Consider the following 21,309-nt stretch of genomic DNA (forward strand, 5'->3'; position numbering starts at 1 on the left):
ACAAACAGAGCCAGAAACTAGATCGACCTCTTAGTCCTGCCGACGATCCATCCGGCCCCAGACCTCGTCCGCGTTGGCCTTGCCTTTGGTCTCCGGGACCCAGTAGTAGATGAAACCTCCCAACAGTCCCGCCATCGCCGCAAACACCCAGTACACCTTCCCGCGGCCCCCGAGGGCGTCGTTCAGCACCGGGAAAAACTGCGCGACCACAAATGTCGCGATCCAATTAGCCGCCAGTGCCCAACTCTGCGCCGCACCGACTGCCTCGGGCCCCACGAGCTCCGACGCCAGGATGAAGGGCACCGGCCCCAGGCCCACCGCGAAACAGGCCACAAAGAGCAGCGCGGCGATGGCGGACGGGATCTGCTGGTTGAAGTAGATCCCCAGCGCCAATAAGATCGAGCTGCCGCCCATGCCGGCGATGCTGAGCAGCAGACAGGTTTTCCGGCCAATCCGGTCCGGCAATGGCGAGCAGGCCAACGTCATCACGAGATTAATGGCCGAGATCAGCACCGTCAGGAGGGCGGCCGTCGTGGGCAGGATGCTCTGCAACAGGGAGACGCTGTACATGATGATGCTGTTGATCCCGGTGAATTGCTGAGCGATCATCACGCCCACCACCGCGATAATGGCTGGCCGGTAGTACGGGTCCCGCACGGCCTGTAGGATGGTAACAGGTGCAGGCGTCTGCGTAGAGGGATTGGCCGGTGATGGACCCAGCAGCGACTCCTCCTCGGCGGGAACGCCAGATGTCCTCCACCCCTGCGTCTCAAGTTCGATATTGGCATCGTGGCCGCGGATGCGCTGCAACACCCGCCGGGCATAATTCACTTGATGGTGCTCCGCCAGCCAGGTCGGACTCTCAGGGACCATCAACAGGCCTAGGAACTGCAAGAACCCGATCATCCCAGCCACGGCGAGAATCAGTCGCCAGAAGCTATCATGGCTCCAGAAGTATCCCAGACCCTGAGTCAGCAGAATGCCCACGTTGGTCATGACCTGGGTAAATGCGCCAAAGAAGCCCCGCGACGCCGGCGGAGCGATCTCGGACACGTAAATAGGCCCAACCACGATCGCAGCCCCGGACCCGATCCCGGACAGGAACCGGCCCAGCGTGAGGACGGGGATTGCAGGTGCGAGAGTCTCCGCCACGGGTCCCAGGACAAAGAAAATGGTGGTCGCGAACAGCGCAATGCGGCGGCCGTATTTGGTCGACACGGGCCCTGCTAGCAGGGCGCCTGCCAGACCACCGAGGGTGTAGACCGAGGAGACCAGGCCGAACTGGGAGGGGCTCATAGGAATGCATTGCGGCAGGCCCGTCGTCGCGGCGCTGGAGGCATGGATGCTTTTCCTCTCGCAGGTCACGACTGCTTGCGGGGCATTGAGCTCGGCCTAATTGTGTTTTGATAGCTGTTAGTTACCGTTCGCTGGCGTGCATTGCGAGCCAGAATTCCACGGGAATCGCTGGCCATGCGTACCAAGTGATAGCCAAACTGGAGCGGGCCTAATGTGACGATAAACACGAGGTAAATCAAGTATGGTGTGACTCGCGACCGAGTCGAGTCACCCGTAGCCATGGTGAGAGTCGCGAGACCGCCAATTTCATGAGAGCAGAGCGGAGAAGAGAAGAAGTAGCTGGGGAGCAGAGGAGTAGCACGGCTCAAGATGACGTTCGCGGAGCAGGTCAGGTCGGCGGAGCGATAAGGCGGGAGGTAACCAGTTGTAGTTACTCTCCTTGGTTACCTCGACTTCTTTAGTTCACTCGCTGGGCAGGGCGGACGGAGGAACATCAGCGACGGGACTCCGCCTCTTCACCGACCCCAACGCCAATCCTAACACTGATTCAGTTCCAACCCAACTCATCCCCTCCCCTTTTCCTTGCGAGGCTCCCTCCTCCACCTCCACCTCCACCTCCTTCCTCCACCGGACAAGGTGGAGATTCGCCCCCTCTATCCTCGCTGACTAAGGTCGCACCTGCCCCCATATCCGGCCGACTTCCCCGAATCGCCGCCGCCTCCACAGTCCGTCCACCTTCCAATTGCACATCGCGACGGAACCCGCCTTTCGCGTGGCCCCTTGCCCCCTCTCCGAAATTCCGATGGATGAGTAACAATCCAATGAGTTTGACGAACCCGCCCTCCTCCGGTTCGATCTCTGCCCGAGCCAGGACTGTCGGCCAGAATCTCAAACGGAGTCTGCAGGCCACTGTCGATGGTAATTATTATATATTCTTGGATTCTTGCCTTGTTGCATATCCTCCGGCTGTCATTGCTCCTTCTGCATTTGCCTAACGTCACCTGTGCGCCATCTGTGCTTTGTCGTGGTCGTTCCCCTCTTCACGATGTTTGGGAAAGGCTTCCCGTTTCTGAATCCTGTCGGGGGCTTCTATCCTCGGGGTAATTTTCTTTCCTTTCGCAAAGACTGGTGTGTCGTTTCGGATGATTGTCCTGGGGAAAACACGCAAAGAGGAGGGTAGCCTATATCTTTCGTTTTGCGATCTTCATACACCATGTCGGTTTCATCGAAAGACGCTCGGATCCTTTGATTTGTCTCCGCTGTTCCTTTCCCCGCAATACCGTTGCGAGACCCCATGCATACGCTAATAAATTCCCTTCTCCTACAGAGACGGTCGACTCCCGCCGACCCGGCGGCTATACCAGCAAAGTCCGAGTGCGAGATCGATATCATATTGTGGGATTCATCAGCAGCGGAACCTATGGGCGCGTATACAAGGCTATCGGCAAAAATGGCCAGAAGGGAGAGTTTGCGATCAAAAAGTATGCATTGCCCTTGGGATTGGTACTATGGCCATGTTGGTTCGAGTAGCTAATCTGCACTCTTAGGTTCAAGCCGGACAAGGAAGGCGAATCGATCCAGTACACCGGTCTGTCTCAATCCGCCATCCGTGAAATGGCTCTCTGTACGGAGCTCTCACATGCCAATGTGGTCCAGCTGGAGGAGATCATTTTAGAGGACAAATGTATCTTCATGGTATTTGAGTACACAGAGCATGACTTGCTTCAGATTATTCATCATCACACACAACCGCAACGACACGCGATTCCGGCCACCATGGTTCGGTCCATTCTCTTCCAGTTACTCAATGGCTTGCTCTATCTGCATACCAACTGGGTCCTGCACCGCGACCTCAAACCAGCCAATATTCTTGTCACATCCAGCGGAGCCATCCGCATCGGTGATCTGGGTCTGGCACGTCTATTTTACAAACCACTTAATTCCCTATTCTCCGGAGACAAGGTGGTTGTCACAATATGGTACCGAGCTCCAGAGCTTCTCCTGGGCAGTCGACATTATACGCCTGCGGTCGACATGTGGGCAGTGGGTTGCATCTTCGCCGAACTCCTGTCATTACGCCCTATCTTCAAAGGTGAAGAAGCCAAGATGGACAGCAAGAAGACAGTCCCTTTCCAGCGCAATCAGATGATGAAGATAGTTGAGATTCTCGGCCTTCCCCGCAAGGAAACATGGCCAGGCCTCGTCTCGATGCCAGAATATACACAGCTGCAGTCTTTGGTACTGCACCGGCAGCCAGCACATTTCCACCGCGGGCATAATCTCGAGGGCTGGTATCAAAGCTGCTTGAAGAATGGCGGATACTCTGCCACCTCGAGTGCGGGTACTCCGGGTGCAGACGGGTTCGATCTTCTGTCACGCATGCTCGAATATGATCCAACAAAGCGGATCACAGCCCAAGAAGCCCTGGTGCACCCGTATTTCGCTAACGGAGGCCCTATTAGCGGCGACTGCTTCGAAGGCATCGAGCACAAGTACCCGCATCGTCGGGTCACTCAGGATGACAATGATATTCGGACCGGCAGCCTGCCCGGCACCAAGCGCAGCGGCCTGCCGGACGACTCGTTGATGAGAGCCACGAAGCGTCTGAAGGAATAATATCTGATCGTTGCAGAGGTGCCTGTTACTATTTCTTTTCTCTTTTCCAAGCACACACGGCGGGGGTTACGGAGGCTCCCTACCTTCATGGGCAGGTTTCTGTTGTTTCGGGTGGCGTTAGCGAGCTCCCCCTTTCTGGTTTAGTTTACAGATACCTTTTTACATGTACATTACTTCAAATGAATCTCGTGAACAAAAATTTCATGATATCATATTACGCCTTGAGTAATTTTGAGTACAGTCCCATTTCCATGTCCCAGTCCTTATCCATCCGATCCCATCCGATCCCGAACTAAGCTCCGCGATCCAGACCAAGTTGGTATAATTCAATCCGAATCTCAGCAAAGGAAGTACAGTTGCAAGCTCCTAACTCCAAGAATCATAGGATCTCGCACAATCAATATCCTGCAAAGAAGGTGTTAGTTATCAGCAGTCATGGAAGGAGATATACCACACTCACCATTCTGCTCACGGCGACTGTTCCCCTCAGCGTCACCACCACCGCCACCATCTCCCATAGTAGAAGCCTGACCTGCCGCATCCTTGATACCCTGTTCATCACCTCGCAGCTTCTCAAAATACTCCTTGACATCCTCCGCACTAACCATCTGCCCGCTCTCGGCAAATGGTTTGAGGAAGTCCTTTACCTTGTCGCGGAGGTGGTTGTACACCATAGCACCCTCAATAGCACGCACGCGGTCGACATTGCTCAGGGCTGCTTCGCCGCGCTCGAGGAGACTCCCTGTCCCGGTGCTTGCGACACCGTTGCCCTCGCCATCATCTGAGAGTGGGGGCTCGTAGGTATCTTCTTCTTCCCGCAGCTGCGGGAAGGGGGCGAGTTTGGGGAAACATTCTGCGCACCGGCAAAGGCGGTCATGGAAGTTTTCGAGGAGGAAAAGAGAGAAGGATGCAGCAGGGGAGGATTTGGGGAGGGATGCGTGCTTGGGCTTTGAGGGCTCCGTTGTTGTGGTGGTGGCGGTGGTGGCGGTGGTAGTGTGGATTGTAGAGGGTTCTTCGTCGATAGTGGCAAGTTCAGACGGCTGGGCATCCTTTGTAGGGGTGTCGTCCTCTTTGGTTCGCTTTGTAGAGGGCTCATCCAGAGAGGGCTCCTCGTCATCGGCCTTGCGCTTCTTTGAAGCGTCCAGCTGTTCCTTTGCCGCTGCAGGGGTCTGCTCCATTTTCACCTGCTTCTCCCCCTCCTCCTCCTCCTCCTCCTCCTTCTTCTTCAAGCCTCCATCCTGATATACCGGTGGAAGAAATCCTGGGGTTCCGGCATATTTCTTGAGCCAGGGATTGGATTCAATGCACTTGAAGCAGATCAGTTGCTCGAAATCCTGCTCAGCCGGGAATCCAGGGGGCAGAGGGGTTTCTTCATCTTCTCCCACATCGCCAACGCCAGCGTCGGCGCCGTCTCCGCCACCAAGAGCCAATTGCTTCTTGTCCGGACTGTTCTTGTACCAGTCGCGTGGCAGTCCGATGAGGCACTCCGGGTGCCACCAGTCCTCGCCGCAACCCCCAGTTTCAACCGTGCCAAGACCCAGGCATTGGAACATAGTCCCCTTCTCTTGGTGTGGATCATATTTCTCATCACAGCCGCAGAACTGGTTGCGGAAGTTGTGGTTGTAATTGTTTCCCGGCGCAGCCTCCTGGGAGTGAACGCCCTTTCGGCCCGTCTTGTGGTCTTCGCGCAGAGTGCACAGAGAGGTCGGGGGCATACGGGTTGTGCCGCAGTCGCAGACGAAGTTGCGCTTGTTGAAGAGCTCAACTAGAGTGTGCTCGCCGTGGCATGCGATGGAGCAGGAGTAGCACACGGCCGCAGGGGTATATTCATCGTCGGGGCTCGCCGGAGGCGGATTGCAGGTCAAACAGGCAAACAGATTCTGGCGCAGAGGGCCGAGGTCATGGGTGCACGAGTCGAAGGACTAAGTATTGGGCATGGTCAGTCTCGCTCGGGGTTGGACGGCTGCATTTGGCTGTAATCGCTTACATATGGTAAGACTTCGCGTGCATCAGCCTCAAGTCGAATTTGAGACTCAATAAATCTGGAGCGAATCAGCGATCATCTTCACATCACTTTGGGGGAAGGCAGGGACATCAGCGCGTACTCTTTTGCGGTCTGGGAGTTCTGAGATCCGAAGCTTTCGCGGTGGCCGGCATGGGCCTCAAGCGGGCCAGTTGGCGTGGAGTTCATCATGAGAGATTGAATGTCGTGCTGTTTGAACAAAGCTTATGCCTCGAGCAAACATCCAGGCGTCAAGTCTGTGGGGCGTTGCGATGCGGCGTCCCAAAAAGTTGCGCAGTCTGGGGCAAACGCGATGCGCGGGCGGTGTGTGGCTGGGTTTGCGGCGACCCTCGCGTGATCCAGTGGCGCCGCTACTCTCCGAGCAGATAGATGTAAAATGAGGATGCCAGAGAAACCCAGGCGCGGCGCAGAGAGAAGTGTCACTGGCCTTGACATGTGGATACTGGTTGGGACATCATGTTCACAGAGTTACGTGGTATTGCTCAAATACCCTTCGGAGCGCTCAGCATTCGGAGCGTCTTATTGGAGTTTGATCCTACTTTTTTGTTCTGGACTAATTTTCAATATTAAGGCCAGCTATTGATATCCCTCTATTAGTGATACTGATAACTAAGCATCTGCTGGATATATTTTTACTAGTTCCCCCTGGATGTACTAATAGATGACCTACCAGTGGACTCTATACACCGTGTAGATGGGTTAACTCACACGTGACGACCCGATTGGGGGTTTAATTGAAACGCGTCGCGTTTGCCAATCTTGCCATTTTGGGACGACGCGTCGCATCCCCCTTCCCGCCCCTTCTTCATTTTGATCACCACGCTTCGACGCCTTCGAGAAATTTACAAGCTTCCCCCCATCCTACCATTTCCTCCCTCTCCATTTCGGTCTCAATCCACCCTTATTTGGACGATTGAGCTACACACAAAATATGGAGTAAGTGCCTTCTGATTTATTTATATTGTTTTCTTCAAGCGCCCACAAACTAACGCACCTGCAGTCCTCTCCAACCCAGCGACTCGGCCGCAAACCGCGGCCCGAGATCGAACACCCGCAAGCGCTCAAGAGAACCAGATGACATGTCTTCGCCGGGGCAATTGCCTCCCTCTAGTCGTATGTGCAGATTTGTCACGGATAGAAAAGTCTGCCAGCGTGGGTCCAACTGACAAATTCGAGCAGCCGCCGCACTGGGCTCGTCACCCCCTCCGATGCCTCCCTTTGAGGAAGGCGAAGATGATGATGACGAAGAAGCCGAGCTGGTGCCCGATATTGATGATGTGGATGAGTTAGCCGAGGACGAAGACGGTATTGATCTGTTCGGCGACAACTTCGAGCGGGATTACCGCGATGCGGCCGATGACCAGTACGCAAACGAGGGGTACATTGACGACGATGGAGATCACGATGAACTCGATGCTGCGACCCGTCGGCAATTGGATGCTCGCCTGAACAAGAGAGATCGGGAACTTCAGCGTCGACGCCGCATGCCTGCTGCTTTCCTACAGGATGATGATGACATGGAGTTGGATCTGTCGCGTCAGCCGCGCCGTCGTCGCCACCACTATGATGAGGACCGTGAGGATATCGATATGGCAGATGAAGGCATGGAGGAGCTGTCATTAGAAGAATTGGCCGACGTCAAGGCCGCCAACATCACAGACTGGGTCACCCAGCCTCAAGTCCTCCGCTCCATCTACCGCGAGTTCAAGGCTTTCCTGACAGAGTTCATCGACCCCTCAGGCCAGTCGGTGTATGGAAACCGTATCAAGACCCTTGGTGAGGTTAACTCTGCCTCGCTGGAGGTGTCCTATGCTCACTTGAGCGAGACCAAGGCTGCTCTGTCCTATTTCCTCGCCAACGAGCCCACGGAAATCCTGAAGGTCTTTGATCAGGTCGCCCTCGACGTCACTCTCTTCCACTATCCCCAATATCACGACATTCACAACGAGATCCACGTGCGCATCACTGATGTGCCAATCATCTATACTCTGCGCCAGCTGCGCCAGTCGCATCTCAACTGTCTGGTCCGTGTCGGCGGTGTAGTCACGCGCCGCACCGGAGTCTTCCCACAGCTGAAATACGTGATGTTCCTTTGCCAGAAGTGTGGTATCACTCTCGGACCCTTCCAGCAGGAAGCCAGCGCCGAGGTGAAGATCTCGTACTGCCAGAACTGCCAGTCCCGTGGGCCTTTCACTGTCAACTCGGAGAAGACCGTCTATCGCAACTATCAGAAGCTGACCCTGCAGGAGTCTCCCGGCTCTGTTCCTGCTGGTCGTCTGCCTCGCCAGCGTGAGGTCGTCCTTTTGGCTGACCTGATCGACTCTGCCAAGCCTGGTGATGAGATTGAGATCACTGGTATCTATCGCAACAGCTTTGATGCTCAATTGAACAACAAGAACGGATTCCCTGTCTTCGCTACCATCATTGAGGCTAATCATGTGGTTAAAGCCCACGATCAGCTTGCTGGATTCAATCTGACTGAAGAGGACGAGCGCGAGATTCGTGCTCTGTCTCGCGACCCCGAGATTGTGGACAAGATCGTTCGTTCTATGGCCCCCAGCATCTACGGCCACCTTGATGTCAAAACTGCCGTGGCACTTTCTCTCTTCGGCGGTGTTAGCAAGCAGGCCCAGGGCAAGATGTCCATTCGTGGTGACATCAACGTCCTGCTGCTTGGTGACCCCGGTACTGCCAAGTCTCAGGTGCTCAAGTACGTCGAGAAGACTGCTCACCGTGCCGTCTTCGCCACTGGCCAGGGTGCTAGTGCTGTCGGTTTGACGGCTAGCGTTCGCCGTGACCCCCTGACCAGCGAGTGGACTTTGGAGGGTGGTGCCCTGGTCTTGGCTGATCGTGGTACTTGTCTGATTGACGAGTTCGATAAAATGAACGATCAGGACCGAACCTCCATCCATGAAGCTATGGAACAACAGACCATCTCTATCTCCAAGGCCGGTATCGTCACCACTCTGCAGGCTCGCTGTGCAGTTGTTGCTGCTGCCAATCCCACGGGCGGCCGTTACAACAGCACCAAGGCCTTCTCAGAGAACGTCGAGCTGACCGAGCCTATCTTGTCTCGTTTCGATATCCTTTGTGTTGTCCGTGATCTGGTCGAGCCCGCCGAGGATGAGCGCCTGGCCAACTTTGTGATTGAGTCGCACCATCGTGCCAACCCAGCCCGACCTCTGCGGAATGACCAGGGCAACCTTGTTGACGCTGATGGCCACCGTATCGATATGGAGGGCTATCGCATCGACAAGGAAGGTCGCCGTCTGCCCCCCACCCAGGAGGAGATTGCGCGCCGTGCTGCCGAGCAGAAAAAGGCCGAAGAGGAGAAGGAGGGCGAGATCCCGCAGGAGCTGTTGCGGAAATACATTCTCTATGCTCGTGAGCGCTGTCACCCCAAGCTATACCAGATCGACCAGGACAAGATTGCTCGTCTCTTCGCGGACATGCGTCGCGAGTCGCTGGCTACTGGTGCCTACCCGATTACTGTAAGTTCTACCTCTTCCCACACAATCCGTTCATTATACTCATCCCCTCTGTCTAGGTCCGTCATCTGGAAGCCATCATGCGTATCGCCGAATCTTTCTGCAAGATGCGCCTGTCCGAGTACTGCTCTTCACAGGATATCGACCGTGCCATTGCTGTCACAGTCGACTCCTTCATCAGCAGCCAGAAGGTCAGCTGCAAGAAAGCCCTGTCGCGCGCATTTGCCAAGTATGTTACGCTTATCTCCCTTACCCTTCTAGAAATTATCATGAAACTAACATATTCTCTTAGGTACACACTGTCCCGGCCCAAGCCGCAGTCCAAGCGCCGCGCCGGTATTCCGGTGCCGAACCCGCATCTGCCGCGTACTGCGCCCGCGCCTCAGTGAGCATCTCGCAGGAGGTGGTACTTTGGGTTTCTTTCTAGTAAAATACCATTTTTGTTTGCATATGGTGTGTACGGCGTCTTTATCAACTTATTTTTTTGTTGTGGAGGCCTGGCTGGTTAGGCCATGATTTAATGAATGCATATGATCTATTATCAACCGTACGTATTTTGCCTTGGACTTGATTATATGGAGAAAGTCAAAACTATTCCATTGTTCATCGTCAAGAAGTCTCAATCATAAAACTAAATGGGGTAAGCAGAACCGTACGGGTTTCACGATTAACTTTCGTATAAGCATCTTGTCGATCTTTATGGATTGGAATGCGATGACCTTTGGGTTAGCCCAGGATACTTAGCTACCCATCGTGCCTCTTGAGCTAGGCCGTGAAATAAACAAGATAATTACCTAGAAATACTGTCCATTCATACCACATGGAATGTGTTGGGCCACGCGCAGATCCGGAGGCTACAAAGTGCATCAGAACCATCTTAGTTACCTGAGCTATCTGAGAGCCAGAATCTCCTTGCGAATGGAAGATAAGTCGCTCCGCTGCCGATTGAATTTTTCGTCTCCCTAATGGTGATTCGATAAAATGAGATCAACGTATAGTAATATTTGAAATCAGATATACCTCCATACTCTCGGGGATAAAGCTGATTAATCTTTCGCTACCTACCTATATTCCCAGGACTTATGTTCAGTAGGTAGGCAAGCCCACGAAGCGTATCATAGTAGATTATAGATACTACGCTAGATTGGTCTTCCTCTAGAAGCATCCTTATCCTACTCCATATTAAGCTATACATCGGTTTTATTAAGCATGTGCACTGTGATCTGGTGTATGGATTACGGGAGCGGCTCTCTCTGGGCGCTGATTTTCTCGGCTCGCCAATCGTTATGCTTGACGTGGTAATGGACGCCACAAGTGCTCAGCGACCGGATATAGCACCGTTGGCCTCAGCTATCCGGTCGACTCTGGCGCATATCTACCCGGACGGACTCAAAGCCCACCTTCACTCTGCTGCCTATGAAGATTTCCCGATATGGACGGCAATATACAAGTTAAACAAGGACCGAGACCTGCTGTGAATATTGTGACAGATCTTGCATCAGGCAAGTTTCAGCCTTGGTATAAGAATGGGGTTGATATTTCGGTGCATTTGCGATCGAGCGTGATGGAAAAGCTGTTGCAGGATGAACATCTATTCCCTCAGAGTGGTTGAAGGGTCTACGGCATGCTTATAGATAAGGGAATGTGAAACAGCTGCAAATTACCAGAAGATAACGTCAATTGAGTGCAGTGCATGTAAGGCCAGATAATCTCTCATTCTCTACCATAATTATCGTCCGCAACTCCAACCAAAAATCACTCGCAAGACGCTCGCGCTATACCGGGACCTCACACCGACGGAGCGCGGTGCACTAATTCAGGCTCGAACGGGAAAGATAGGCCTTAACGCCTGCCTATATAGCGTGAATCGGGCAGACACAGCGAGATACCCCAAGTGCAGCGAGGCCCCGGAAACGATGCGACACATCTTGATCGACTACCCCAACTACTTCGAACTCAGGCGAAGGATCTAGGGATACCCCTGGTCCGTCCCGCGAAACGTCGAGCAGGCGCTGACGGAGGCAGAGTACACGCGGAAAGCTACAAGGTTTTTACTAGATATTAGCCGCCTTTAGTATCTACTACCCGCCCCGTTACCCTACAAGGACAACAAGTGATCCCCACACAACGGTAAACGAATAAACCATATAGCCGGTACTATACGAGGGGCTGTTCGTACGCTAGAGTATACCTACCGATTAGTAGTATTTCCCATCAAAACTATTTATTACACTTTATAGACAACGAAATGCTAATACGCGCTACGAGGGCGGGACTAAGTAGGAGAGAATAGGGGGCATACTCAGACTAAGCCGAGACGGACGAAATAACCGAAGGAAACCGATAGGCGGCGGACGGACACAAGCGCTAGAAACACACACGCGAACCTAGGCAAAGCAAACCCAAACAAAACGAAGACATATAGCTGCATAGAGGAGAGAACTACAGTTTAGCAATAGCCGCACGAGGAACCGCGACGCGGCGGCAGTTCAGCAATAGTTCGGCGGCAGTTTAGCACAGATACGGCGAGGGAGAAGTCTATAGGAAATATAATATAAAGACGGGTTCGGAACTAGCGAATTTTGTACACTACTCAGACCCGGCCTTACGGCCGCCAGGAAGAGCCCCGTGGGCGGAAGCTATTTCCGGGCTTGCAACTCTCTCTCTCTCTCTCTCTCTCATCACCTAACGCCATCTGCCACCACGCGCATCTTTTCGCCGACGCCGGATCTTTCATGGGACCGAAGTTCGTCGAGTTGAAATTTTGTACCATCCAGTCGGCATCCTTGGGAAAAGGAGGCAGGCCTGGCCCATCAGGCGAACCCGTCGTAGAAAATTCGGTAAAGTATGCTTGCATAAGCTCTGCTAGCGAAACGTTGACCCCGACTCCAGACATCGAGTCGTGGAATGTGTAGGGAAGGTCGGCAGAATGGATGCCCGGAGGAACAGAGAACTCGTACGCATAGCTCTCATGGATTGCCTCATCCAGGTATCGCGCATTACAAACAATTGTCGCGTCTGCTAGAGTGAGGCTTACACGACCCAATTCGTCCGTATATCCGAATGAGCCATCAAATTTGGCCGGATAGAGCTGCTCACTGACTGTGCCAATTTGCGAGGGAGACAATGTTCGAAAGAGAGCTGCGAGATAGCTTTTATAGTCGTCATTTGTCTTGATGTAGGGGGATGCGAAGAAAATCCCCTCGTCAGAGTTGTGGCCGGTCATCAGTTTCACAGAGGAGCGGAATTTTCCATCTGCCAACAATCTAGACGGTAAGTCGGTAACAAATGAGCCGTCGACCACAGGACCTGGACATTCGCATTAGCTAGAGAGTCGCACAATGCTGAAACCACACATACCGAAGGCAAAAGTCGCATAAGGTCGAGCGTTGCCGACCACCAGAGCGTTCGCCGTCTGAAGTGAATCTGATGATATTTTGCGTAGATCCTCGACAGTAGTCACATTTGCAGTGCTGAGAACCGACTTTAAGACTTCTTCCTGGGTAATTTTGGGCGTGTAGAGCGACCAGGGACTCTGGACAATGGCTTTGCTGAAGAGCTTCTCGGAATCCTTGCCATCGTAGGCAGTTATATGGTTCATGATAGAACCACCTCCAGCGGATTCACCCATGATAGTGACATTGTCTGGGTCACCTCCGAACAGATGGACATACTGTTGTACCCACTGCAGCGCAAAACGCTGGTCGAAGAGCCCGAGATTTGGACGAACTTCTTCTGAGCCTGCAAGCCAACCGTGCGCATTGCATGTAAGCATGGTCACAAACCAAAATCCCCAGGTCATGATATTTCTCCACGTACAAATAATCCAAGTCGATAATTGATGGAAATATAGATGATGTCGCCGTGGTTCTTCAAGAAATCGCTTTCCAGCAGGCCGTCTCCATACCCATATGCTGCCTTTGAACCTTCCACAAACCCGCCGCCGTGAATGAACAAGAGGACCGGAGATTTCTTTCCGGTATCCTTGTTGCTAAAAGTCGTCTCCGGTACCAGAAGATCAAGAAACAAGCAGTCTTCGGAGGTACGAGGATCAGCCGGGGGAATGTCAGACGCAGTAAAGTTTCCCCAGTCGGCACCAGTGGGTGTCCCTCCGCTCAACACCTCGAAGGCTGTATTCATCCAGGCTGGCTGAGCCTGAGGGCATATCACATCCGGCAGCCCATTTTGAACCGAGCGGTCGACTTTGGGCGGCTGCGGGAGCTGAAAGCGATGCGCGCCTGTGGGTGCCGCGGCGTAGCGAATGTTGGAGAAATTTAAGTATGCAAATCCATCAATGGCGTTCTGAGATCGTCAGTCAGGAAGTCTGCCAAATGAAAGACAAAATGAAATGCCTCTGCGCTGCTCACCACTACTGTAGAATTGTGTAACGTGTATCCAAGATCTACCACGGTCGCCAATGCGCACGCCGTGGTAAAGGGTACTAGCCACAAGACATGCATGCCAGTATAGGTGAAGATGTCTCAGAGTTCAGTAGTTGCAAGAAAACGAAAGTTCTGTCTATTGCTCCTTAGAGTTATTTATCTCTAAGCGAGAGGGGAGTATATACCTTTTATATAGTATCGCTATATAAAAGGTACCTAAAATAAAACTAGCGGTTATGGTAACGGTGGCGGTTGCGGTAACGCATTTCGCGCTGTGGGTGTGCGACAACACGGATATCGGCGTCCGTAAACACCGATCCCGGTCCTAACTTTTAGGACCGCTAGGCCATCCCAACTTTGTTAGGACCGGACCACTACGGTCCCGGTCCCCGTGCGGTCCTGTAAACAAGATAAACATAGAAAATTATGTATAATTAATATAGAAAAATAGCATTTTTGGCTAGTTATCAGTTCATATAGCCTAAATAGGAAGCTTCGTTTTGGTAGAATTATGAAATTCCGGGGAACCGCACAGGCGGACGGGACCACGGGGGACCATAGTCCGGTCCTAACCACGGCGCTGTCGGCCGCCGTAGGTGTTACCACCGGTCTGGTCCCGGTCCGGTCTGGTCCCTTGCGGTCCCTGCCGAGGTCTAATTACCTGAATAGGCTTGCAAGGTTGCCCGGACCTTGGCCTCGTTAAGGCTATCGCAGAGAACTTAGGTGCCTCCCCCACCAAAGTGTATACGCTACGTAAACCCTGCGAATGCGATTGACCTATTACTCACTCTAGTCATAAATTTTCTAAACCGCGTCTTGTATGAACTACACTGCGTCGCTTACAATAATGAACTTTTCTGTTTTACACAAAATTGGTTCCAACGGAGCCACGACTTTGGCCGAGGGCTACATCATTCAAACGCGCCAAGTTCGTGCTGTTGAATGATTTTGCTGTCCATGTCATCTCATTTGATTCACGATTTAGAACTCTCTTCTGAATTTCCCCCGTCTTTCCCCCGCTGGGAAGATCGCCACTCCATTCCGAGTGCCATGAAAAACGACGCACCAGCCATCGCCAAACAGACATAGAATACCGAACGGAGTGCATCGTTGTAAATACGAAGAATGGGGTTAAGGTCGGCTGGAGGAACTATTGCTCGAAGACCAGTTGCACCTGCTTGCAGGATTGCGTCCACGTCAAGTTCGGGAAGGCCAGTAGAGATGCCAGATCTAAGTCGAGCATTTAGCAAGTTACTGCCGACTGAGATGAAGATACTAGATCCCAGTATTTGCGCACAAGTAACGCCCGATATGCCCAAGGCGACATCCTTAGGTTCCAGAACGACTGGAACCGCAGTCTGGGGCCCTATCAAACCAGCCCCAAATCCAATGCCGGAGAGGAAGAGATAAGGTGCCCAATGACTGCGATTCGAGGAGACATCCAAAGTAGTAAGGAGGCCGGATCCAATGCTCAAAAGCACACTGCCACCAATCATGAACGCAACATACTGTCCGTAGATTGAGACAACGGTTCCTGTGAGCATGGCAGATATCACGCAAGATAGACTCAACGCGAGAGACATGAGACCCGAATCCAGAGCGCTGGCTCCCTTTTTCCCCTTGAAACCAAATGGGGACCTGCGCATCACGGTAAGACAAAGTACAGTGTTGTGGAATGAGATCGAACTTACGTAGTAGCTCAATGTTTCAACTGCCGCTGAGAGAGCAAAAATGTAAAGACAGCCAAAGCCTATACTGCGCTGTTTGACGATACGTAGAGGAAGCAAGCCGCATTCTTGGAGCCTGCTTTCCACCAGCACAAATCCCGCCAGAAGTAAAGCTGCCAGACAAAAGAGAATGGTAATTCTCGCATTGGCTCAGTGATACTCCGTTCCTGCAAGCTCAAGTGCGAGCAAGAAAGATGTTAGCCCTGATATCAACAGTGCCATGCCCATCGAGTCAAAAGACTTGATGCGCTGAAGAATTGTCGGTCGCGTATCGCGGTCCTTTGACGCCGGTATGAAGCCCAATGTTGACACAGCAGCAACAAATCCAAATGGAAGATTAATCCAGAAACAATAGCGCCACGTCAAGCGGGTTTTAAAAAACCCCCCATGACTGGGCCGCATCCTGACGCGATGCCTGATGTAATTCCAAGTGCCCCGATCATAGCTGGGCGGAGTTTCAAAGGAAGGGTATCTGAGAGTATTCTATGAGAAGTCAACTCGCATTGTCCTTGCGTCGGTAGAAGACTTCCCACTTACGTGTACACGCCCACTACAATCCCGCCGCAACCTATGCCTGCCACGGCTCTCCCCAGGATGAGCGCTAGCGAGGACGGAGCAAGAGCGCAAATGAGAGATCCAATTTCAAATACCGCAATTGAGACGAGAAAACTCCCTCGAACTGAGAAAATTGTAAAGACCTGCCCCCAGGGAAGTTGTAAAGTCGCGTTCGCGATGAGACTGCACCGTTTCAGTACTGGTCACCCAATTTCCTCCCGCCGTCTTGCTGACACCCTTGCGTATTCTGTGGACTTACTAGGCAGATCCATACCAGCCGACATCTGACAAGGAGTGGAAGTGGTTTGTGATTGTTGGAACGGCTGTTGCTACGATCGTTTCGTCCTTTCAATGCCGTTAGGTACAATTCAATATCCTGTCCATGAGGCTCTCACAAGCATAGGCAGAAACAGCGCGAGGGCTAACGTCAAGCAGACAGCGATGCGCCGAGCGCCGGATGGATACTTTGAATCATCGTTACTTTCCACGTCATCAGCGGCCAAGGCTGTTAGGCTGTAACATTCTTTGACTTTGAAGGCTTCTAGTTTGGAGCGGACTTGTCGTCAAGAGACTGCTCGGACTTGTTCGAGTGCTCCACTGACATGATGGAACCCCAGCGATGATGGGCAGCACAGGGCGAGCGGCCTTCTCAAACATCTACCCTCCCTTTCTCACATGAAAAAATAGTAAGACAGGACAAATGAGCACGGAAATCAAAACGGCCTGTCAAGATTAATTGGGGGAGGTGAAGGGCGCCTTGGACGAAATGGGTTCGGCCCGAGCCGTATCAGGCAAGATCGACGTTATACTTCTGAAACAGCCAATGAAGGAAGGGGACTAACCATCACAGAAAGCCATGGCAGATCCTCCAAAAGGGGTATGTGGAGACAATGTAGCATGAAAATGGCTCGGAGGGTCGAAAGGAGAAAACAACCGACCAGCTTATGTTCGCAGGCGTTTTCAATCAAATCCCGGACTGCTGAGATACCGACCAGAGAGGACTCTCACTCGATATAAGAGGTTCTTCCAGACGTCCTCATCATAATCTTTATCTCACATAAATTTTTCCACCTTGTCAGTCAATCATGTCGCCCGCGCTTGTCAAGAAGCCTATTCTCGAAGCTGAAGATGTGGGCTTGAAGACCGTCAGTATCAAGGCGCTGATGGACGGCAATCCAAAGGTGCATGAAGATCTCCTCGCTGCGGGTGTGGACTCAGGCTTCTTTTATCTGGATTGTCGAGATCATCCGTCGGGGGACTTCCTGCAGCGAATTCGACAAATTCACGATGCCGCGATGGAATGGTACGATGAACCTCAGTCGGCGAAGGACAAGTGGGCCGCTGACCATGACCACATCAAGGGCGAGGAAATCGTTTGTGGGTAAGTCTCAACTTGCCATGGTCTCAATTTCAAAAAGAGAAGGCCCGGCTAATTTTTCCTTCCAAGATACAAGCCGGCTGGTGTCCACACTGGCCCTGTAGAGGGCAAGCGAGATGGATTCGAAGGTACTCTGGTGAGTTATTGTCCAAGCTTTTCTATTTGCAATGAGTGCAGTCCTGACAAGAAGTCGAAAGGTCTTCGAGCACGCTCTGAACAAGTTGCCAGTGGATGAGCCGATGCCAGCTCCTCCGGCTATCAAGGAAAAGTGCCAAGTGTTCCGCGACACTATGCGCGAACTCGGTGACATGGGACGTGTTGTGTTCGAAAGCCTGTCCAAGTCACTTCAACTCGAGGGAGACAGATATCTCCCTGGGTGCCATCGACAACCTGAGTCTTCCACTACCGCTCTGGGAATGCTCAAGTACCTATGTCCCTTGGACTCCCAAAGAGTGAATTCCCAAATTAGGATTGGCGTCAAGCTGAGCAACATTAAGAGAGACGCTAACCCCTTTGTATGTTTAAAGCCTGAAGTTGTAGGCGTAACACTCCTGGACCTTAGCGGGGTTGCTCCACTTGACTTGACTTACTCTAGACTATAGGATTTCTCACGACTATCTACGGGCGGTACAGTATTAGTCCTATATAGCTTTACGTTAGTATATTGAGTCTAGTCGTATTCGGGGCCAGAGACCCTAGTATTTATTATATAACTAAAGTAATTTATTTTATAATATTTTAAATATCTAGTCAAAAAAATTTATATAGATTATTTAATCCTCTAAAAGAAGATAGTCTATATAGTCTTTATTTAATTAAATATAATATCTATTCTTACTTATTATTTCCTAGCCCTATAGCTTTCCGAGGTAAATATATATTTACTTCTACTAGTAATATTTAATAACTATAATACTAAGTAGTATTTTTAGCTTAAAGTTTAGAGAGAGCTATCTAAGACTATAAAAATATTCTAGTCTAGCTTGAGTTTCCTTATAAAAGATAGGATTAGTCTAATACTAGTATTTATTAGCCTAAGATAGAGGTAGGGACGTAGATACTATAGATAAAAGTCGGCTATAAAGGCTAGTTTTTAGATTTAGTAGTAAGAGACTTAGAAAATAAGGATATTAAGATCGACTAGGATAGTAGTATTAGGATAAAGAGAGAAGGAGTGTAGAGAGATACCCGGAGTAGAGGGGGATAATATATCTTATAGGCGCTCGAACGGGCCGGGCGAGAAAGGGGGAAGGCTAGATTTAGATATAGAGGGGAGCTATTTTTGGCGTTGTTTTGGTCGCGAGTAGAAATAGGGGGAACAGTCGTTGAAGTCGAGCGTAGATCAGGACTAGAGGATGATAACTAACGGTGCTAGTTGGGTGTAGGATAGGGGGCGGTAAAGGGCGGTGGGCGGCTAGGTAGCAGCTCGCCGTCTAAAGTTACGGGTAGAAAGGTAGCCGTTTCTAGCGCTAGAGGCCGTCATTTCGGCGTTGATTTCACAGGTCCCCAGATTCTAGATGTAAATTTAGAGATAATTTCCCATTAAAGCAAAAGAGGCCCATAGACAAGAAAATGAGACGCTCAAATGCAAACATAAGCGCATACCAGGACTTCGTGTTTCATGCTTGTCCCGGGAAAAGAAGAACTGGAAGATAAAAAAGAAGAGAGAGAAAAAAATAAAATCGTGTCAATTAATCAACTGACCAGAGTCCTATCAACGCCATTTCGGGCGCCAATGCTGGCGGCGCACAATGTTGGGTATTACACATAGAAAAATCATCAAGAACTGGGCCTATCAACGGAGACGGCTCCGTCTTGGTGCCTGCGCCATGGATGCAAAGTCGATAACCCGTTCGCACATCCTCCCAATGCTTCACTTCCCTTTCTACCAGGTACATAAGTATAACTCTTCTTTTCTCCACTCCTAGCTCAGACATTTGCTTTAGTCGCTGGTCCGACGCTCGGGCCGCGGCTTGCGCAAGCTCTTCATCCGGTTCAGAAAGCCACCACCGCCTGCGTTGAGCTTCGTCTCATCGTAACCTCGGTCATTGGGGGACTTGCGCTCCAGGCTCATCGACTGTTTCGGGCTGCTGGACGATCGAGTCCGGCCGCCCGAACCTTCCAGCCGCGTCTCTTGGATGCGCGCGGCCTTTCTGTCATACTCCTCATCGTAGTCCTGGAAGAACGGATTTCTTTCGTTGTTCCGAGATGAGGCGGAGTGGCTGGAGCCCATGGGTGCACGGGATGGAGATGCGAAGGTGGGTTGGACGGGAGATGCCAGTGTAGGGCGGCCAGTGCCGCTCTTTCCGCGCAATCGCTGGGCCAAACTCTTCTTGCGCTGTAGGCCGCCCGCACCTGAATCATCGTTCTCGCTCTGGCGGCGTGCAATGGCGGAGCGACTGGCAGGCGCACCATCCAAGAAGGTGCTTGTTCCAAGGCCCATGCTCTCGACGCCATGGATAGGGTCGATACGCGCACCAGGATCGAAGCTGACGGTTTCAGTCCCGCTGCGTTGGACCGCCGTGTGTGAGAAATCGTTGTGGGCTTCTTCCATTCTACCATGGAAGAGGTTCAGGTCAATGTTCGAGTTGTTCGGGCCTGCGCCGCCCAATGCCATGTTGGAGGAACCCTTGGGGAAGGCCTGCATTGGCGCAGTGCGCGCACCCTTTCGGTTCCGGTGGGGGTTGCAGGCATCAAAGGGACCGTCGTGGTGGAACACTAAGAGAGTCTATCAGCATATGCGGTCTAGAATTAACCATGAAAAAAGAGCCCAAGAACACTCACTTCCAGTTCCATAGATGCTAGTCACATCGAGCTTGTCAATGATATCCAATCGGCGGTCTTTGCGAGAAGAGCGAGATTTGCCGTCACGGTGACGGCCCTCGCGGTCGCGATGCCGCCGTTCCCGTCGGCGTCGCTCGTCATCATCCTCCAACAGTTTGGAAGACCGCTCCATCACAGAAGACTCCGAATTACGGCGGGGCCGACGGGACGTTTTATCCCGGAGGCCACTAGCACCAGCTTTGGGCCGGGTCGGGGGGTCGGCAAAAATGTCAAACGGATCCTTCGATCGAGAGTCCGCAGGTCGTTTGTCCGGTCGCTCTCTTGGGGGTCGGGGGCGGCTGGGAGGACCTCGGGAAGTATCCTCAGGGTTCGGGCGGGTACCATTCGAGTGGGAGGGGGCAGCTGGCGCGGGTTTGAGCGAGAGATTTTCCTGCGACCGATTAGTCCTCATTTGTATTCTGCGACCAAGGAAATCATGTAGTCAACGTACAAAGAGATCGCGCGTGTTACTGGTCATGTCCTGTTTCTCGGTCGGGGAGAACATGGTGGCGCCGGTTGACAAACCAGGAGCAGACTGCGGGGACAGCGCTTCTGCGTCGTCCAGGAATGGATTCGTGGAACGCGGCCGTTCTGGGCGAGTGCTGGCGGTGGTCGAGCCGACCGTGGGAGACAAGGTACGGTTGCGAAAGGGATTGTTGGAGCCAAAGTTGCCTGCCGTCGGCGACACCTGGTCTGTTCGCCGGGAAGATCGAGTCAGTTAGTCGGTCACTTAGATTTCTATTCCTGGACAGGTAGGCTGATGGCTCGGGGGCAACGTCATCTTTAAGTCTCAGGAAGAACAAAGATAACGAGCGGGTGAAGCACACGAGGCGATCAATCCAGGGGAGGGGGTGGCCATTATCGGCCAACAGTATTACGCACCTGGAGACGCCAGCGACACGCCGGGCGGGTACCCGAGCGCTGGAGGGGCATTCATAATGGTTGAGAGATGAAACGGGGACGGAGTGGAGAGGCAAACGGCGTGCGTTAATAGGATCTTGCGTCTTTGACCAAGTGTCGC

The 21,309-nt window shown here is 52.3% G+C and overlaps 9 protein-coding genes across 9 annotated transcripts; 3 read left to right on the plus strand and 6 right to left on the minus strand.

The window, feature by feature from the left end:
* Window positions 1–30: 30 nt before the first annotated feature.
* On the minus strand, window positions 31–1,577 carry N7482_009954 (putative MFS glucose transporter; the record flags this gene model as incomplete). Its single annotated transcript, XM_056692078.1, has 2 exons — window positions 31–1,392; window positions 1,479–1,577. 2 exons carry the CDS (start codon window positions 1,575–1,577, stop codon window positions 31–33), a joined length of 1,461 nt encoding a protein of 486 aa, XP_056539784.1.
* A 764-nt stretch (window positions 1,578–2,341) lies between these two features.
* Window positions 2,342–3,912, plus strand: ssn3 (cyclin-dependent serine/threonine protein kinase SSN3; the record flags this gene model as incomplete). The annotated part of the gene is made up of 3 exons (XM_056692079.1): window positions 2,342–2,396; window positions 2,624–2,777; window positions 2,844–3,912. 3 exons carry the CDS (start codon window positions 2,342–2,344, stop codon window positions 3,910–3,912), a joined length of 1,278 nt encoding a protein of 425 aa, XP_056539785.1.
* Window positions 3,913–4,309: 397 nt separating this feature from the next.
* Window positions 4,310–6,103, minus strand: N7482_009956 (putative metaphase-anaphase transition protein (Mlo2); the record flags this gene model as incomplete). Its single annotated transcript, XM_056692080.1, has 4 exons — window positions 4,310–4,317; window positions 4,373–5,834; window positions 5,900–5,954; window positions 6,018–6,103. 4 exons carry the CDS (start codon window positions 6,101–6,103, stop codon window positions 4,310–4,312), a joined length of 1,611 nt encoding a protein of 536 aa, XP_056539786.1.
* Window positions 6,104–6,866: 763 nt separating this feature from the next.
* Window positions 6,867–9,812, plus strand: N7482_009957 (MCM DNA helicase complex subunit MCM2; the record flags this gene model as incomplete). The annotated part of the gene is made up of 5 exons (XM_056692081.1): window positions 6,867–6,871; window positions 6,936–7,048; window positions 7,115–9,426; window positions 9,483–9,652; window positions 9,716–9,812. The coding sequence occupies 5 exons, from the start codon at window positions 6,867–6,869 to the stop codon at window positions 9,810–9,812; spliced, it is 2,697 nt and encodes an 898-aa protein (XP_056539787.1).
* Window positions 9,813–12,028: 2,216 nt separating this feature from the next.
* Window positions 12,029–13,883, minus strand: N7482_009958 (Alpha/Beta hydrolase protein; the record flags this gene model as incomplete). Its single annotated transcript, XM_056692082.1, has 4 exons — window positions 12,029–12,732; window positions 12,784–13,123; window positions 13,243–13,725; window positions 13,791–13,883. 4 exons carry the CDS (start codon window positions 13,881–13,883, stop codon window positions 12,029–12,031), a joined length of 1,620 nt encoding a protein of 539 aa, XP_056539788.1.
* An 896-nt stretch (window positions 13,884–14,779) lies between these two features.
* Window positions 14,780–15,451, minus strand: N7482_009959 (major facilitator superfamily domain-containing protein; the record flags this gene model as incomplete). Its single annotated transcript, XM_056692083.1, has 1 exon — window positions 14,780–15,451. One exon carries the CDS (start codon window positions 15,449–15,451, stop codon window positions 14,780–14,782), a length of 672 nt encoding a protein of 223 aa, XP_056539789.1.
* Window positions 15,452–15,682: 231 nt separating this feature from the next.
* Window positions 15,683–16,590, minus strand: N7482_009960 (major facilitator superfamily domain-containing protein; the record flags this gene model as incomplete). Its single annotated transcript, XM_056692084.1, has 4 exons — window positions 15,683–16,004; window positions 16,070–16,270; window positions 16,347–16,432; window positions 16,483–16,590. The coding sequence occupies 4 exons, from the start codon at window positions 16,588–16,590 to the stop codon at window positions 15,683–15,685; spliced, it is 717 nt and encodes a 238-aa protein (XP_056539790.1).
* A 582-nt stretch (window positions 16,591–17,172) lies between these two features.
* On the plus strand, window positions 17,173–18,067 carry N7482_009961 (uncharacterized protein; the record flags this gene model as incomplete). The annotated part of the gene is made up of 3 exons (XM_056692085.1): window positions 17,173–17,468; window positions 17,535–17,601; window positions 17,663–18,067. 3 exons carry the CDS (start codon window positions 17,173–17,175, stop codon window positions 18,065–18,067), a joined length of 768 nt encoding a protein of 255 aa, XP_056539791.1.
* A 1,340-nt stretch (window positions 18,068–19,407) lies between these two features.
* N7482_009962 (Pal1 family protein) lies at window positions 19,408–21,225 on the minus strand (the record flags this gene model as incomplete). Its single annotated transcript, XM_056692086.1, has 4 exons — window positions 19,408–20,183; window positions 20,250–20,679; window positions 20,740–20,981; window positions 21,171–21,225. The coding sequence occupies 4 exons, from the start codon at window positions 21,223–21,225 to the stop codon at window positions 19,408–19,410; spliced, it is 1,503 nt and encodes a 500-aa protein (XP_056539792.1).
* Between the last annotated feature and the right edge of the window lie 84 nt (window positions 21,226–21,309).

This window comes from Penicillium canariense (assembly GCF_028826845.1).
Source record: "Penicillium canariense strain IBT 26290 chromosome Unknown utg000007l_segment0_segment0, whole genome shotgun sequence".
In the NCBI taxonomy this organism is placed as follows: Eukaryota; Fungi; Ascomycota; class Eurotiomycetes; order Eurotiales; family Aspergillaceae; genus Penicillium; species Penicillium canariense.